At 38.2% G+C, this 20629-nt stretch overlaps 1 protein-coding gene across 4 annotated transcripts in view; it reads right to left on the bottom strand.

Annotated features, from left to right (window-relative positions):
• Positions 1–20629, bottom strand: part of LOC149800512 (myosin-VIIa-like) — a 246110-nt gene that overhangs the window by 114309 nt on the left and 111172 nt on the right. For all 4 annotated transcript variants that reach the window (XM_089960143.1, XM_089960141.1, XM_089960144.1 and 1 more), the window contains 4 exons: positions 19017–19273; positions 14249–14402; positions 7965–8044; positions 969–1228 (listed from right to left, as the gene is read on the bottom strand). In XM_089960143.1, coding sequence (XP_089816269.1) covers positions 969–1228; positions 7965–8044; positions 14249–14402; positions 19017–19273 — 751 coding nt within the window. The remainder of the gene's footprint in view (positions 1–968; positions 1229–7964; positions 8045–14248; positions 14403–19016; positions 19274–20629) is intronic.

The raw sequence follows: 20629 nt of genomic DNA, 5'->3' as shown, positions 1-20629 counted from the left end.
AATCACCCATACACATTTACACACGTATGACAAGCAATGTATGAAATCACCCATACACATTTACACACGCATGACAAGCAATGTATGAAATCACCCATACACATTTACATACGCATGACAAGCAATGTATGAAATCACCCATACACATTTACACATGCATGACAAGCAATGTATGAAATCACCCATACACATTTACAAATGCATGACAAGCAATATATGAAATCACCCATACACATTTACACACGTATGACAAGCAATGCATGAAATCACCCATACACATTTACAAACACATGAAAAGCAATGTATGAAATCACCCATACACATTTACACATGCATGACAAGCAATGTATGAAATCACCCATACACATTTACACATGCATGACAAGCAATGTATGAAATCACTCATACACATTTACACATGCATGGCAAGCAATGTATGAAATCACCCACACACATTTACACGCTATATTGCCTGCTCAATGGTGTGAGCCCTTTCAGATCTGCCCCCTCCCAATTAAATCCTGTCTCTTCTTTTGCATTTTTTTTTCTCAAATTTATCTTCACTGGGATATACATAAAATTATTTCAATTGGTTATTTTCTTTTCTTTTTTTCTTGGGAAAGTGCAGCATAATGCATTACAATGCAACTGTATTATATTTTGTCACCTGATGAAAAAAAATGATTTACAAATCATTTTTTGTTTATTAGGTCACTGTGTCATATTTATATAGAGCCCATAAGCGTGTGCTTGCTCTATATATGCATACAGTTTTAATCATAATTTACTATATTCAAAGCTTTCTAAAGCATACTTCTTTCTTCAAAATCAATTTTAAAGACAAATACTAGCTGTCAAATTGTATGCAATACACAAAACAATATCGTATTTGTAACTTAATGCATTTCAGAAGATCATTGCTTTAACAAAGAGTGGTAAAATGTATAATTAATTTTCTTCATTCTTACCTGTTCCGATCAAAGCTCTCAAATCCAAAGATATCCAAAACACCTATGCATGTTCTGAAGTGTTTAGCATTTGCCTTTGGCTTGTAAATGGCCAAATTGATCTTCTCCACGATCCATATGAACATTTTCCCATAGATCCCCTTGACAAAAGCATCTCGCACATCCTGTGAGGCCTCAACACCCATTGCAGTTGTTACACTCTCACCTCGTGTCACAATGGTTTTGGAAGTTAAGGCATCAATTAGGCTCTGAGAATTTACCTGCAAATATTACAAAGGATTACATCAGATTTGATTAACTTGAAGGCCATGCTTTGCATATAAAATGCTGAATTAACCTGCTAATGATTCACTTATGACAAAATAAAGTGTTATGTATATTAATTGTTTATTAGTTAGGTTTTTTAAATTATTTTATTAAAATTTCATTACATGCTATTGTAATGCTATTGTAATGTAATATTGTACAAGTTCATTTCTGCTTGACCTGAATTGACCTATGGTCTAAGGTTGACATTGCCCAGGGTGGGAGTGGGAGACAAGCCCCCCAATCCTCCAAAATGCCCCATACGGCCTGCGTCTCTTACTGCCTCTGTCAACTAAAATCCAGCTCCTGGCCTTCGCGAGTGGCTTAGATTTGAAGCCCGGCAGACCATGTTTTCTACTAACAGGAGAAGGGGTGAAGGCGGCCCACTGGCGCCTTAAAACAAGTTGCTTCGGGTAGATGGGACTCGTAAACCTTGGATGGTAGCTCATCTAGGAGAAGGAAAACTCTGATTCCAAACCTCTGCTGCCTTGTGGCTATACCCACTCATGGGAAAGACTAAGGGAGTAAACCCCGACAGAAAATCAGGAGATGGAGTCCCTAAGGCGGTATGACATTGACTGCAACGTCATTCCGGCAACTCCTGCGACGCCATTGGTGCCAAACTGTATCGGCATTCGTCGTTCCCTTGGGCACACCAGCTGCGTGGAGAGGGGGGATCTGCTGCATGGGCAACAGCTGATTCTCCATACCACCCTGCCCAGGCTTCATAGCTCCACTGGAGAGGACACTCCAGCGTCGTCGTACGGCGTTGGCACAACACGAGAATTAGCAGTTTACCGGTTCTAAGTCAAAGCTCGATTGGCGTAGAGCTTAGTGCCAGGGGTTACTTCTGACGGTGGGAGAGATCATCAGGTCTCACTGGACAGCTACCGCCCGCCTCAAGCTGGGCAGCCCCCAGTTAGTAAGGTGCTGCCCGCCATGGCCTGCCTGCTTCACTGGGTGCGTGGAGCTTAGAGAACCATCTCGACAAGTGGGCCACAAAACTCTGCACCAGGAAAGACTAAAAGAAGAAATAAAAAGACTCCAACTCTTCGTTTTGCAACCTGGAACATCAGGACCATGTGTCCTGGATTGACCACTGACCTACAACAGATCGACGATGCACGGAAGACTGCCGTCATTGACAGAGAACTCTCCCAACTGAACATCGACATTGCCTGCCTCCAGGAGACCCGACTGGCTGACAGCGGCACCATCAGGGAAGCCAATTACACATTCTTTTGGTAGGGGAAGCCCTTGGATGAACCTAGGCAGCATGGTGTAGGCTTTGCTGTCAAGAACACGCTAATCGCCTTCATTGAACCTCCGTCATCAGGTACTGAGAGAATCCTTGCCCTCCGGCTGTCAACGTCCTTAGGCCCGGTCAACATCTTCAGTGTGTACGCCCCAACCCTCTACTCCACCTACGAGGAGAAAGACAAGTTTTATGAGGCTCTGGATTAGGCAATATCCAGTATCCCCAACAATGAAAGCCTTTACTTACTAGGAGACTTCAATGCTAGAGTGGGAGCTGACCATGAGGCCTGGTCCACCTGTCTCGGCTTTTACGGAAGGGGCAAGATCAACGAGAATGGTCAGTGACTGCTGGAGATGTGCTGCTCCCACAGCCTATGTGTGACCAACACTTTCTTCAAATGCAAGGAGATCCACCAGGTGTCGTGGAGACACCCACGTTCACGCCACTGGCACCAGCTAGACCTCGTCATCACCAGGCGTGCAGAACTGGCCAGTGTCCTCCTTACCCGCAGCTACCACAGTGCCGATTGTGACACGGACCATTCCCTCGTGGCCAGCAAGGTGCGAATATTACCCAAGAAGCTGCACCAAGCCAAGAAGAAGGGTCACCCACGTATCAACACCTGCTGTGCAAGCAACCCAGAGAAAACACAGCAGTTCATCAGCAAACTGAAGGAAGCCCTCACCAAAGTGACACCTGATGACACCATTGATTCCAAGTGGTCCCATATCCGTGACTCTGTGTACAATTCAGCCATCACAGCTTACGGGAAGAGGGAGCGAAAGAATGTCGACTGGTATGAGGCAAACTGGGAGGAGATGGAGCCCGTGACTGAGGCAAAGAGGAAAGCCCTCCTGGCATACAAGGCTGCACCTAGCCCCAGAACACTACAAGCCCTAAGGATTGCAAGGAATAACGCCCAGAAGACCGCCTGCCGCTGTGCCAACACCTACTGGCTGAACCTTTGCAACACTATACAGACAGCTGCTGACACCGGGGATACAAGAGGAATGTATGAGGGTATCAAAAAGGCGACAGGCCCCCCCAGCTACAAGACTGCCCCCCTCAAGTCCAAGACGGGCGAAGTCATCACAGACCAGGGGAAACAACTGCAGCGATGGGTTGAGCACTATCTCGAGCTATATGCAACCCAAAACAATGTCACTGGAACTGCCCTGGACGCCATTCCAGACCTGCCTGTCATGGAGGAGCTAGACACACAGCCCACCCTGGAAGAGCTCGGAAAAGCCATCGATTGCCTTGCCTGTGGGAAGGCTCCTGGAAGCAATGGCATTTCGCCTGAAGTCCTCAAGAGCGGAAAACCAGCACTACTCCAGCCCCTACATACACTCCTCTGCCTTTGCTGGGAACAGGGATACATCCCACAGGACATGCGTGATGCCAACATCGTCACTTTGTACAAAAACAAAGGAGACCGTAGCGACTGCAACAACTATCGGGGCATCTCCCTCCTCAGCATCGTTGGAAAGGCCTTTGCCCATGTTGCCTTGGCACGCTTGCAGATCCTAGCCTCCCGCGTCTACCCAGAGTCCCAGTGTGGATTTTGAGCTGGCAGGTCAACTGTAGACATGATCTTCTCACTACGTCAGCTGCAGGAGAAGTGTCGCGAGCAGCGGATGCCCCTCTACATTGCCTTCATAAACCTGACGAAGGCATTTGACATGGTTAGTCGGAGTGGGCTCTTCAGACTCCTGCAGAAGATCGGCTGCCCCCCACGTCTGCTTGCTGTCATTATGTCATTCCAAGAGAACATGCACAGCACAGTGTGCTTCAATGGCGCAACATCTGAAGCATTCCCAGTCATTAGCGGAGTCAAACAAGGCTGTGTCCTTGCACCGACGCTCTTTGCCATCTTCTTCTCCATGCTTCTCCAGTACGCATTCAAGGACTGCAGCGAGGGAGTGTACATCCATACCAGGGCTGACGGCAAGCTGTTCAACATCGCCCGTCTCCGTGCTAAGACTAAAGTCACAGAGGTACTCATCCGTGAATTGCTCTTTGCCGACGATGCAGCCTTGACATCACACACGGAAGGTGGGCTCCAGCAGCTGGTATGCTGCCTCTCCCATGCATGTAAGGAATTTGGACTGACCATCAGTTTGAAGAAAACGAATGTCATGGCACAGGACACAGACTCCCCTCCCTCTGTCTCCATCGATGGGTACAATTTGGAAGTTGTCGAGAACTTCACATACCTCGGGTCTAACATCTCCAGCTCACTCTCCATTGATTCTGAGGTGGGCGGCAGGATTGCCAAGGCAGCAGCAGTGATGGCCAGACTTAACCAGAGGGTCTGGAACAACCCCAACCTCACAGAGAAGACCAAACTGCGTGTCTACCAAGCGTGCGTGCTCAGCTCACTTCTCTACAGCAGCGAAACATGGGCCACCTATGCAGGACATGAGAGGAAACTCAACAGCTTCCACCTGAGATGTCTGCGGCGCATTCTGCACATCCAGTGGCAGGACAAAGTACCCAACACAGAGGTTCTAGAATGCGCCAGCATGAACAGCATGTTCTCCATACTCAGCGAGAGGCGCCTTCACTGGCTCGGCCATGTCAAGAGAATGGACCCAGGTCACATTCCCAAGGACCTGTTATATGGGGAGTTAGCAGAAGGTGCACGACCAACTGGACGACCACATCTGCGCTACAAAGATGTTTGCAAGAAGGATATGAAGACAGCAAACATCGATGTCAACGACTGGGAGAGCTGTGCAAACAACCGTTCCAGCTGGCGTCTAGCTGTCAGGCAGGGAGTTCAAAACGCAGAGGAAAAGAGAAGAATAAAGCAAGCTGAAAAGAGAGCTAAAAAGAAGGATAAGCAAAAGCGTACTTTGGAGCTATGCCATCGTCTCTCATAGACGGACGGATGCCAAGAATGTAATATTGTACAAGTTCATTTCTGCTTGACCTGAATTGACCTTTTTTATTTTATTCTGTGTAAACAGTTAGTACATAGCTAAATTATTCTCTTTGTTTATGGGTTTAAAATCAGTATTATTATTAAAGGAAGTAAATATATTTTTTTTGGTCCAGGTCTAGGCTGTGGAATTTCCTTTGTGTATTTTACATAATCCAGGTTATGGTTTTTATTTTGTAAACATCAGGATCATTCTAGAAGGTTATTTTCCATTAGGTAATAACCTTTCCTAGAAAATGCTAATTGTGACCTGAGGTCAAGTAGAGAACTATATAATCTTGTAAATGAGAGGACTTTTCAGTTGTACTTAAAGCTCTAGTACTTTGCAGCTGTATTATATATTGTATCCAGTTGGGCTTATTTTATTTCTTCAAATTATTGAATTCAAGTGATATTTTTCTCTTAAATACAAAAGTACTCTCATAAAATTCTTGGATAGAGACATTCACTGGAATTGATAGTAAATTCAAACATGGAATTATATTACTGTGATTCCACAAAAGACTGTTGACACATCAGCACTATACAAGCTACCACAGACACATCATCACATTCAGTTTTTGGATTTATTCTTGACTTCTACTGAATTTTATTCAGGACTTTAAATTATTAGGTTTAGTGACTGTAATTCTTTGACCATTTTGGGATTTAACTTGCAATTCCGTAAATTCTTTTTTCTCATTTTCACTTTGTGTTCTGGGGAAATAAATTATTTGTTGAATTTTACAAAAACTTGTTGCCTTTCACCATTTTCTGTTATTTATTTTAAAACAATAGACTCATAACAAGCGTATTCAAAGATTTTTTTCCTACTTCCAGACAACATTGCGAACCAGCATCCTGAATAGTCCAGTATGTATATATAGCACGGAAAAATCCCCCTATCAAAACCACAAATACTTAACCCTTGCAAGTAAAGCCAAACTTTTAGGTAACAGTGATCTCCCTCCCCCCACCCCCACACACTGGGTACAAAAAACTATTTGGTTATGACTTAATATAAAATTTTACCAGTAAAATGTGAAATGTTAATGAATGTAGTCTTTAAAAAGTAAGGGTGTGGTACAAATGGTGATGCATGCAAGTATCTAATTTGATGATTTTAACTTGTAAAACACCAAAGCCAGCAAAGCAAAAACTATGAATTATAGTGCCCAACTTTTGTGATAACTGTCTATTACTCAAGATGAATCCCCTCATAGTTATGATCCCATGCATAATGGTAGTTTGTTGAGTGGAGCTAAATGTAACAATGTAACCAAGAATGTACTGGTAATGAATGTGTATGGACAAAGTTAGCCATCTCAGCCGACTCCACTGAAGGCAGATTCTATGAATTCCACTCCAAGCTGAATGGTTCAGAGTGATGCTGTACACATGCACAGGCTTTATCTGTCAGATTACGAGACCAATTCTGACATCAGAGGCAATACTGTCATGAGCTATCCTTTAGATCATAAAGGTGATCTAAAATATTTAAAGCACATCATGCAAGCTTTTTACCAAATCTAGTCAATCTGTCAATGGTACCACGATACATGATGCACATAGGGCCGTACCCCAAACTTCTTTGGCTTTATGGTCAGGTATCAGGTGATATGATATTTAAACCTGAACCACACAAATTTTGAAGACATTATCAATGTTGAAAAACTGATCACTGTCCAAACTTCCAACTTGTATGAGCTGAACTAAAATGACAAAATCAAACATAGAATTCTTCCCTACCCCTAGTACAATCCATCCAATGACAAAATCAAACATATAATTCTTCCCTACCCCTAGTACAATCCATCCAATGACAAAATCAAACATAGAATTCTTTCCTACCCCTAGTACAATCCATCCAATGACAAAACCAAACATAGAATTCTTCCCTACCCCAAGTACAATCCATCCAATGACAAAATCAAACATAGAATTCTTCCCTACCCCTAGTACAATCCATCCACATTCAGTCCATGTCTGTAATGCAGAACATTTTATTTTCTTTCATTCAGTGACCTCAACCTTTTATTTGTTGATGAAAATCTGCTAGCTCATTCCTTGTCCCAAAGTGCAAACTATTTACAAAGTTTGGTAATCACGGATGATGGTGGCAAACTGTGCAGAAACAAAATAGTGAATACGATGAATGGGCAGAATTCATAACATAATACACTTTCTTTTGGTGGGCATATAGATAGTATACCATAACTTTGTTAAAAAATGGTGATAAATAGTTATCTGCAGTCTCACAGTCATCGACGGTGATGGAGTTGTCAGCCAAAACTTATGCACTGGTCAAAATAAAAAGTATAAACAAATAGGACATGTAACTTGGATATTACTCATATTAACATCAATTATTTGTACACACCTCCAGAAGCCTGGCTAAACCCAGTCTAAGCCAGAAGCCCAGTCTAAGCTAAGTATTCTCTTTTCCAATAAAAAGATAGGACATGTTACTTGGATATTACTCATATTAACATCAATTATTTGTACACACCTCCAGAAGCCTGGCTGCCTTATTAATGAAGGAAATATCTTTGATTTCACTAGCATCATCTATGGTGTCCATTTCAATAGCTGAAAATAAAGTACAAGATAAAAAATGTAACCAAAATGAAAACAAATACAGCCAGTATGTAAACACATATTCACTAGATGAAAACAAAATGTACATGGAACTACCACATTTCTTTCCTTTTCTGAACTCAGTCCCCAGTCTAAGCTAAGTATTGTCTTTTCCAATAAATTTTACAGGGCCAAGAAAAACTTGATCGCAGTCTGATTTAGTACAGCCATCATATGGTACTTGATCTCAGTCTGATTTAGTCAGTACAGACATCATATGGTACTTGATCTCAGTCTGATTTAGTCAGTACAGCCAACATATGGTACTTGATCTCAGTCTGATTTAGTCAGTACAGACATCATATGGTATTTGATTTCAGTCTGATTTAGTCAGTACAGCCAACATATGGTACTTGATCTCAGTCTGATTTAGTCAGTACAGCCAACATATGGTACTTGATCTCAGTCTGATTTAGTCAGTACAGCCATCATATGGTATTTGATCTCAGTCTGATTTAGTCAGTACAGCCATCATATGGTATTTGATCTCAGTCTGATTTAGTCAGTACAGCCAACATATGGTATTTGATTTCAGTCTGATTTAGTCAGTACAGCCAACATATGGTACTTGATCTCAGTCTGATTTAGTAAGTACAGCCAACATATGGTACTTGATCTCAGTCTGATTTAGTCAGTACAGCCAACATATGGTACTTGATCTCAGTCTGATTTAGTCAGTACAGCCAACATATGGTATTTGATTTCAGTCTGATTTAGTCAGTACAGCCAACATATGGTATTTGATTTCAGTCTGATTTAGTCAGTACAGCCAACATATGGTACTTGATCTCAGTCTGATTTAGTCAGTACAGCCATCATATGGTATTTGATCTCAGTCTGATTTAGTCAGTACAGCCATCATATGGTACTTGATCTCAGTCTGATTTAGTCAGTACAGCCAACATATGGTACTTGATCTCAGTCTGATTTAGTCAGTACAGCCAACATATGGTATTTGATTTCAGTCTGATTTAGTCAGTACAGCCAACATATGGTATTTGATTTCAGTCTGATTTAGTCAGTACAGCCAACATATGGTACTTGATTTCAGTCTGATTTAGTCAGTACAGCCAACATATGGTACTTGATCTCAGTCTGATTTAGTCAGTACAGACATCATATGGTACTTGATTTCAGTCTGATTTAGTCAGTACAGCCAACATATGATACTTGATCTCAGTCTGATTTAGTCAGTACAGACATCATATGGTACTTGATTTCAGTCTGATTTAGTCAGTACAGACAACATATAATACTTGATCTCAGTCTGATTTAGTCAGTACAGACATCATATGGTACTTGATTTCAGTCTGATTTAGTCAGTATAGACATCATATGGTACTTGATTTCAGTCTGATTTAGTCAGTACAGCCAACATATGATACTTGATCTCAGTCTGATTTAGTCAGTAGAGACATCATATGGTACTTGATTTCAGTCTGATTTAGTCAGTACAGACAACATATAATACTTGATCTCAGTCTGATTTAGTCAGTACAGACATCATATGGTACTTGATTTCAGTCTGATTTAGTCAGTACAGCCAACATATGGTAATTGATCTCAGTCTGATTTAGTCAGTACAGACATCATATGGTACTTGATTTCAGTCTGATTTAGTCAGTACAGACATCATATGGTACTTGATTTCAGTCTGATTTAGTCAGTACAGCCAACATATGGTACTTGATCTCAGTCTGATTTAGTCAGCACAGACATCATAATCTTCCTCTTTGATACAGACCAACAATACAGGACATCACAGTGAGGGGGTCAGTGAATCTTTGCAACAGTTAGCAAATAAGTGTATTACGTAATTAAAATTAGTTTTATACACACACCCACTAAATTTTTCTAGCAGTAATACATTACCTGTTATTATTGCATTGTTGAATTTATTAGTTAGAACGGCGGCTGACAGCCTCAACAAAACTGATTTAGAAAATAACTTAACCTTATGGTGTTCACTTCTGTATGCTGGTAGAAGGATACACCAAATGCTGTGCTATCAGTATAGGACTCAAGAGTAGTGATACTAGTAGGTCCAATATTTAGCAATAGCCCCAACTTCATTAGCTTTAATTCTCATCAAAAACCACTCTCAGCATGGGACTAATAAGCTCTTAATGGTGAGTGAGAGAAAGAAACATTTCTAACCCTTCCTTCTCATGTTAGAGGAAGCCAAATAAAATCTTAACGGCCTAACAATGCACAGGAGCCTTTCTTGGTATAAAATCTTAAAGGCCTAACAATGCAAAGGAGCCTTTCTTGGTCATCCCAAATAAAATCTTAAAGGCCTATTTCTTGGTCATCCCAAATAAAATCTTAAAGGCCTAACAATGCAAAGGAGCCTTTCTTGGTCATCCCAAATAAAATCTTAAAGGCCTAACAATGCAAAGGAGCCATTCTTGGTAATCCCAAATAAAATCTTAAAGGACTAACAATGCAAAGGAGCCATTCTTGGTCATCCCAAATAAAATCTTAAAGGCCTAACAATGCAAAGGAGCCATTCTTGGTCATCCCAAATAAAATCTTAAAGGACTAACAATGCAAAGGAGCCATTCTTTGTCATCCCAAATAAAATCTTAAAGGCCTAACAATGCAAAGGAGCCATTCTTGATCATCCCAATAAAATCTTAAAGGCCTAACAATGCAAAGGAGCCTTTCTTGGTCATCCCAAATAAAATCTTAAAGGCCTAACAATGCAAAGGAGCCATTCTTGATCATCCCAATAAAATCTTAAAGGCCTAACAATGCAAAGGAACCTTTCTTGGTCATCCCAAATAAAATCTTAAAGGACTAACAATGCAAAGGAGCCATTCTTGATCATCCCAATAAAATCTTAAAGGCCTAACAATGCAAAGGAGCCATTCTTGGTCATCCCAAATAAAATCTTAAAGGACTAACAATGCAAAGGAGCCATTCTTTGTCATCCCAAATAAAATCTTAAAGGCCTAACAATGCAAAGGAGCCTTTCTTGGTCATCCCCAACTCAGATATGACCAAGACTTGGGATCTCAATAACAAGTAAAACTAGTGAAGGTAGATGATTAATTGCACCATGTGGGTGTCAAAATAATGTATACCTTGTGGGGTTCATAATAATGTGTACCTTGTGGGTGTCATAATAATGTGTACTATATGGGTGTCATAATAATGTGTACTTTATGGGTGTTATAATAATGTGCATGATGTGGGTGTCGTACTAATGTGTACCATATGTGTGTCATAATAATGTGTACCAAGTAGGGTTCATAATAATGTGTACTATATGGGATTCCTAATAATTTGTCTATATGGGCGTAATAATAATGTGTACTATATGGGTGTCATAATAATGAGTACTATGTGGGTGTCATAATAATGTGTACTATATGGGTGTCATAATAATGTCTATTATATGGGTGTCAAAATAATGTGTACTATATGTGTCAAAATAATGTGTACTATGTGGGTGTCATAATAATGTGTTATGTATATTTGATTTAATTATATCTGATTTAATATATATTTATTTCAATTTAATTGTCAGTTTTATTTATTTATTATTTTTAATTACATGATATTGTAATGTAAATTTATTCACTAGAGATGATACTTTTTTCAGAAAATAGTTTGACCTTGACTGTTAGTTTATAAACACCAGGTGTTGATCAAAATCCTGGTCATCCCAAATGTTTCAAAATTTGTAGCATCCATGTAAACAAGTTCTATTTTATTTTAAAATGATTAGTTGTTGTCGAGGTCATGATGGGACTTCCGAGTTTAAGATGTAAACAAATTTTTTATTTTCTTATTTCTTAGTGTAAAATGATTGGTTTTTGTCAGGGTCACACTGGGTAGACGTGATCTTTAACAAGTACTTACTTTCTATGAGCTTCCAGAAGATGATCACGTGACCCCTTGTTTACATTTAGAAGACATATAACCTATGTTTTAGAGAATTATTCTCAGTAGAAGCTGGGCTGTTAAACTGGAAGTTGTATGTTGTGCTGATTGGAGTTATCTCAAATTACCTTGATTCAAAAAGATTAATTCTGACATTTTTCTGGAAAATACATGTGCTTATGTGAGATTCTTGATCAAAGACAGTTCTTATAAGAATTTTCTTTTTTATTTCCAAAACTGGAGTGATAATTCTTGTTTCTACCAGGAACTGTAGACTTCAACACTACAGATTGCAGCATACGTCATCGTCTTCCATCTTGGATTCTTCATCAGGATTTGAACTTGAAATCAGTAGAACATTTTGTTATTAGGACTTCAAAAATTTTATTTTTGGATTATTCTTGGATTATTTTTAGATTTGATTCTATAAAACCATTAAGTTCATATTTTTTCATTTTTACAGAATTTTTCCAGGGAAATAAATTGTATCTTTTTCAAAGCTTGTTGTTTTCACTCTTTCTTGTGTTACTGTTTATTCAAGCCTAAAAAAGTGACATAAGAATGTACTATATGGGTGTTATAATGATGTGTACTATGTGGGTGTCATAATAATGTGTACTATATGGGTGTCATAATAATGTGTACTATATGGGTGTCATAATGATGTGTACTATGTGGGTGTCATAATAATGTGTACTATATGGGTATCATAATAATGTGTACTATGTGGGTGTTAATATATTAATAGGTCATATTTTTAACTTACCAGCTAAATTTTCCTTGCATTCTTTCTGTTCTGATATTAGCCCAAATGCTGGTATGTCGACAAAGCCTGGTGTGTACATTAAATGCATGTATCCACAAAGCCTTGTGTGTACAGTAAAGGCAAGTATCCACAAAGCCTGGTGTGTACATCAAATGCATGTATCCACAAAGCCTGGTGTGTACATTAAATGCATGTTTCCACTAAGCCTGGTGTGTACATTAAATGCAATGATACAGCCTTACTGTGGTTCAAGTCCTATTTGGTCAACAGGACACAAATTGTATCTGCAAATGGAATACACTCCAGCCTAATTGATCTATGTTGTGGTGTTCCACAGGGGTCTGTTCTTGGACCTGTTCTCTTCATTCTGTACACTCAGCCGTTCTCAAGTGTCATGGATCATCATCCAGTGTCTCACCAATTGTACGCTGATGACACCCAAATATACAAATCTAGCCACCCAACTGAAGTTGATGCTACCATCCAAGGTGTAGAGAGGTGCATTTCTGATGTGAAATCATGGATGACATGTAACAAGCTGCAGACGAATGATCACAACACAAAGACTTTCTCATTCACATCCTTTACCTCAAACAATAAATATCAGCAATGCCAACATTAAATTCACACAATCAGTACAAAACCTAGGTGTTACTCTGGACAGTACTCTCACACTGCACCAACATGTCATGAACATGTGCAAGGCTGCATATCTTGAGCTGAGATGCATCAGCTCAATTCGCAAATATCTTTCAGTTGATGCCACTAAAACACTTGTGTGTTCATTAGTACTTTCAAGACTGGACTATTGTAACTCAATTCTGTCTGGTTCATCTCAATATCTGCTCCAGAAACTTCAAAAAGTTCAAAACACAGCTGCTCGGATCATACTTAGAGTACCACGATCAGAGCACACCTCCCCGCTGCTCTGTACCCTACACTGGCTATCTATTCTATCCAGAATCAAACACAAAATTTGTTCTCTGTGCTAAGTATCACTGTCGGACTCTAGTCCAGCATACCTATCCGATCTCACCCATGTGTACACACCAGCAAGATACTTACGCTCCTCTTCTGACAATCATATACTCATTATTCCCACTATGAAAACAAAGTCATATGGACAGCGTTCTTTTGCAAACCAAGGCCCAGCAACGTGGAATGAATTGCCCACTGAACTTAGACACAAAGACACAGTGATCACATTCAAGAGGGCTCTCAAAACTCACTTATTTCGACTGCAAGAACAAACTTAAAGATCTAATAATGTTTCCTACCTGAAATATTCTCAACATGATTTTTTATTTTTTAATGTTTTTTCTAATTTCATGGTGTTTGTTTTTGTAATAATATTATTATATGTTTTTTATCTTATAGGTGCTGTCTAATGTTGTAAAGCGCTTAGAGCTTCTAAAGATTTGACGCTATACAAAGTCCTCATTATTATCATTATTATTTATCCATTAAGCCTACATTAAATGGAAATATGGTGAGATACATACTGCTGTACTGTAGATTGCCCATGTGAAGCAAAGCAGCAAGAACCTTGAGAATTTCCCAGACTTCCTGGTCATTGAACATGAGTACCTTCATGGCAGACCTGATATCAGCGAACTCCTTCTTGTCATCTCTACCCTCACATCTGATGTCTCCACCCTGAATTAAGATAGAAATCAAATGTACAAATTAAGGTAGAAAACAAATGTACAAATTAAGGTAGAAATCAAATGTACAAATTAAGGTAGAAAACAAATGTACAAATTAAGGTAGAAAACAAATGTACAAATTAAGGTACAAAACAAATGTACAAATTAAGGTAGAAAACAAATGTACAAATTAAGGTAGAAATCAAATGTACAAATTAAGGTAGAAAACAAATGTACAAATTAAGGTAGAAATCAAATGTACAAATTAAGGTAGAAAACAAATGTACAAATTAAGGTAGAAATCAAATGTACCTTGGGACAGATCACAATTATTGTACAGGAACCTCACTGTGATGAGCTTTGGATATATTCTGGATATAACACAGTGGTATCCTGGTTTGGATATAATTTGGATATAACACAGTGGCATCCTGATTTGGATATAATTTGGATATAACACAGTGGCATCCTGGTTTGTATATAATTTGGATATTACACAGTGGCATCCTGGTTTGGATATAATTTGGATATAACACAGTGTCATCCTGGTTTGGATATAATTTGGATATAACACAGTGGCATCCTGGTTTGGATATAATTTGGATATAACACAGTGACATCCTGGCTCCTGAATTCTTATTTTAGACACCCCTTAGCAATAGTCAAAACATGGGCCAAGCTGACATAAAATTAACATCTAATTTAACTAAGTTTCAGAAACCTAGAGCTTATAGACCATAATTAATGTTCTTAGGTTTAGGGTTAACCCCAACAATGGTTAATGTTCTATTTTAAAATGATTACATAACTTTTTACTGGCATTTTGTTTATTCCACTCCCCCTAACACCAACACACCCTAAATGCATTAATCTAATTGTTGACCATTCTCATTATTCCATGGTTTGGTACATAATGTGATCAGTAGTGTGGACCCCAACTAAAATTCTCAAAACTGACATGGATTAAAATCACTTGAAAATGCTGGGATAATGGACAAGATAGTAAGAGGCTCAAGTGGGATCTTTAGTGCTCACCTCACAACTTGACAGCTGACCACTTCACAAAGCAGGTTTATGTGGTACCATAAGTAAACATCCCATGTAAACTATCTCCCAAAGTTTACATCATGTTGAATTTTAAATTTTATAATATCCTGATAAAACTCCTTCTAAGATAAAAGCAAAATTAATATACACAGCTATTCTTTTGTTCATAATTGACATCATCCCCAATCTTTATGATAATATGACTCTAAGAATGGTCACAAACTCAGCCAGTGAGATTCAAGATCATTTCATCGATGTACACCGATTCCATTTACTTTCAAAACTGCCCAAGACATTGATATTCTAAGCCCATGTTCCAATTTTAATCAAAATCAGATTAAAAATGTAGCCTCCAGAGTTATAACAAGGCTAGCAAATCAGATGCAAGATCATTTCATTAATATGCATGATTCTCACTTATTAATGAACTCATCTGTGATCCTGATCTTGTTAAGCCTTTACACCAAGTTTAATCAAAATTAGATAATAATAATAATAATAATAATAATAATAATAATAAAGACTTTATTTAGAGAAGGTATCTCAATTAGTTACAGAACTAATCTACCTTAAGGCCTTCTATCTGTTATGTACAATATATACAGTATATACAACATGATGTGAAGAATCTGGCTTGACACTAAATAATTAGGTAATTTTAAAATTCAAATTATCGAGCCTGGAACACATGCACAGGCATCTGTGAAAACATAAACATATATAAAACATAAAATATCATCCTACACTGAAAAATTCAACTATTAAAATGATGCAAAATTACAGAAAAGCAGGCGGTATTTTTTGTACTAGAACTGTTCAATTTTCTAAAGATTTCATCCATTTAAGACACTGATTATGAAAAAATGAAATGCTAGGAGCCTGACTTATGTCACTGGGAATATTGTTCCATACCATCGGACCAGTATATTGAAAACCTTTTTGAAACAATTCCTTCTTTGGCCTTGGTATAATGTAATTTTTACTTCTTATGGAACTTAAATTTGGAGTACCATCAATATCTCTTTGGTGAAAGATATTGTTTAGTTGGACAGGAATGTCTTTTCTGGATACTTTATACATCAATTCGGCCTTTCTAAGAAATATTCTTTCATGTATTGTTAAAAATCAAGCATATATTCCATGTTTAATCAAAGTCAGATCAGAAAAATGGCCTATAAAATGATAACAAAACCAACCAATCAGATGCAAGATCACCTCATTAATATTCTTCTATCTAGCTCAATAATGAGCTCATCCCAAGTTTCGATGAAATAAACCCAAATTCCAAATCTGGCTGAAACTGAATTATGAATATCGATTTCATTTCCCCCAAGTGTTAACAAGCACCTGTGGACTATTTCATTGGCCTGAGTGGTAATCAGAAACTTGACCGATGGACCCACAACATAGTGGACAACACATGATAAATACTGGGAAATACTTTAAGTACACACGACCTTGCAGCTAAATGAAACTATGCTCAATTCTCCTGTCAGATTCAAGTATTATAGTTCAAAGTTTTTCCTCAAGGCCTGGCATATAGAAACTGAAGATTACACAAGCAAAACTGCACTAATAATGATGTTATATGACCTTTTCTTAACCCTGTACTACACATAAATGTACCTCTTTCCATAACCCTGTACTACACATAAATGTACCTCTTTCCATAACCCTATACTACACATAAGTGTACCTCTGTCCATAACCCTGTACTACACATAAATGTACCTCTTTCCATACTGCACATAAGTGTACCTCTGTCCATAACCCTGCACTACACATAAATGTACCTCTTTCCATAACCCTATACTACACATAAGTGTACCTCTTTCCATAACCCTGCACTACACATAAATGTACCTCTGTCCATAACCCTATACTGCACATAAGTGTACCTCTTTCCATAGCCCTGTACTACACATAAATGTACCACTTTCCATAGCCCTGTACTACACATAAATGTACCTCTTTCCATACTGCACATAACTGTACCTCTTTCCATAGCCCTATACTGCACATAAGTGTACCTCTTTCCATACTGCACATAACTGTACCTCTTTCCATAACCCTATACTGCACATAAGTGTACCTCTTTCCATAGCCCTATACTGCACATAAGTGTACCTCTTTCCATAGCCCTGTACTACACATAAATGTACCTCTTTCCATAACCCTGCACTACACATAAATGTACCTCTTTCCATAACCCTATACTATACATAAGTGTACCTCTTTCCATACTGCACATAACTGTACCTCTTTCCATAACCCTATACTGCACATAAGTGTACCTCTTTCCATAGCCCTATACTGCACATAAGTGTACCTCTTTCCATAGCCCTGTACTACACATAAATGTACCTCTTTCCATAACCCTGCACTACACATAAATGTACCTCTTTCCATAACCCTATACTACACATAAGTGTACCTGTTTCCATACTGCACATAACTGTACCTCTTTCCATAACCCTATACAACACAGAAGTGTACCTATTTCCATAACCCTAAACTTCCCAATAGTGTTCCTCGTTTCTTAACCCTACACTATGTGTAAGTGCACTATATCACATTTCAAATGGAAGCACATTTATCTGAGAAACATACAAGCATATTTGGATGTCAGTGCATCATCTCTATACAAGCACATTTTCATGCTTACAGTAAACATCAACCATTCTGAACTCAGTTTTCACAGCACTACCATCAGGAAGTAATGCACTTAAAAACTATATGTATTGAAGAAAATGACAATGATATCACATCATGTGGTTCCTATTTAAGGCACAGTCATAATCTGTTATTTAAAAAAAGTAAGGGGTTGGATTCTCCCTAATAAAAGATGGCAGCCATCATCCAGGACATGTTCACCAGTTTCTAGGGTTGGAATGATGAGAATTGTGAGCTCCAAGACTTCAGTAAGCTAAAATAAATATTCCAATATCAATGTAGGAGACACTAATTTTGATAATTATCACAGATGGATGACTTAGTGTTACAGATGTGGGCAACGCTTTTCATTTAGAAATCAAGAAAGGTAACTCTTGGTCATAGAACATCGCTGATGAAATGATGAATGATTTATCTTAGTTTTATACAACATATAATAATAAAAATTCATTATAAAAAAAATTATACAACTATAAAACTTTGTCCTAAAACCTCTTCACAAAAAACAAATTTATGTAAAGGCAAAACAGTCAAAATTTATGTTGAACTGGCCATAAACCACACTGCTAGAAATTTCTTGGCCCAGCCTATCATTATAAAATCATTTAGACAGCTTGTGTTCTGTTTAACACACACTGCTCTCATTAGAGTTGGCACATGTGTAATGATAGTTTATACAGCAACATATGCAGTGAAGTAAAGGGTTAACCAATGGAACAATGTTCTGGTAATGACACAAGATTTCATGGATCATAATAAAAATGTGCCAAGTTAGTAAATTTTGCAAAGCCATTGTGTGCCCTCTCTTGTTCGCAATTACTACATGCATATCCAAGAAAAAATTGCCTGTGTGAGACAGTAATACATGTGTGTGAAAGTATATACCTATGTGAGACAGTAATACCTGTGTGAGATAGTAATAGTGCAAAGCATCCTGAAGTTCCAGCTTACTCCTCTCTTCTTGAGTCATACCAACCAACATACAATAGAAGATGTGATAATTTCTCTCATCATGAGCCTGGTGCACAATTCTTGTCTTCTCCAACAAGTACTGCTCTATCTTTGCACCCTCTATTGAACCCTTCTGGTTGAAATGAATGTCTATATATTTTCCAAATCGACTGGAATTGTCGTTCCTAATGGTTTTGGCATTTCCAAATGCTGGAAAGAAAATTGTTTTTTTTTAATTAATTCCAATAACAGCTGCCAAAATTATTTTATAATTATCATGCATTTTTGCATTCTTAATGTATTCCACTTTTGGTCTATTCACATTTACATCTCTTTAGAAAAAAGGGTCCAAGACTATCCATATCTTGTTCTCAAAATACGATACATGACTGTTCCTACTAATTTTATTTCAGCAAGATTTACTCTCCTTCCTTGGGTACCTTGTGAGAACATTTTTTCTTTCAAAACTGTTTGCTGTAAAATATTATTGTGAAAAGATTTGTTCTACTCACTGAAGTAATAGAAGTTTAATTTCAAGTTGTTCTAGTCTGTTGCTATGCTTTTCACTATCTATTTAAAGATATGAGCAAAAATAAAGATGACATAATTGAAAATGTGTTTGCATGCATCCAATCAAAACAATGGTTACTGAAATATATTATAATACATAATGGATACACTAGGTTTGCCCAGCTAATTGGTACTCAGTAAGTGGGTCACATAGACCATGGCTATAACATACCAATAATTTCAAATTGTTATAACTCTAAACTTTTCTGTCCATATTCTTTATTAATTTTACAAAAAATACATATTTGAACTGTTTAAAGACTGATATTATAAAATTCAACAATCTTAAAATTTTTACTAATAACTGTGCAAAGGGTCATAGTTCAACATAGTTCTGAAATGGAATGCCTATTAAAGGAAACAGATTCACTATTAGTATACTATCAGACATTTTTGAAATGTTGATTCAAAGATTATTTATAATCCTTATTCACTGAAATATTCAATATTTTACAACCGCTATAAGTATAAAGAGGAAAACTGATTGTCTCTATTTCTTTCCAAAAGAGACCCGAGTCTGGTATCAAGAACAGTTCCTGTCTGGCTAACAGCTTGGACTGGACCAACCAGATTCAGGTTTTGTCTCTACAAAGCAAAATCCCTGATGGTTGCTGTCTGAATAACAGCCTGGACTGGACCAACCAGATTCAGGTTTTGTCTCTACATAGCTGAATCCCTGATGGTTGCTGTCTGTTTAAAAGCCTGGACTGGACCCTACAGATTCAGGTTTTGTCTCTTCAAAGCTAAATCCCTGATGGTTGACTGGTGAACAGCCTGGACTGGATCCACCAGATTCATGTCTTGTCTCTATAAAGCTAAATCCCTGATGGTTGTCTGGTTAACAGCCTGGAATGGACCCTACAGATTCAGGTTTTGTTCTACAAAGCTAAATCCCTGATGGTTGCTATCTGATTAACAGCTGGGAATGGACCAACCAGATTCAGGTTTTGTCTCTACAAAGCTAAATCCCTGATGGTTACTGTCTGGTTAACAGCC

Source organism: Sinohyriopsis cumingii, chromosome 5 (genome assembly GCF_028554795.1).
Source record: "Sinohyriopsis cumingii isolate HCF-2022 chromosome 5, ASM2855479v2, whole genome shotgun sequence".
Classification (NCBI taxonomy): Eukaryota; Metazoa; Mollusca; class Bivalvia; order Unionida; family Unionidae; genus Sinohyriopsis; species Sinohyriopsis cumingii.
This window is presented reverse-complemented; position numbering and strand designations above follow the sequence as displayed.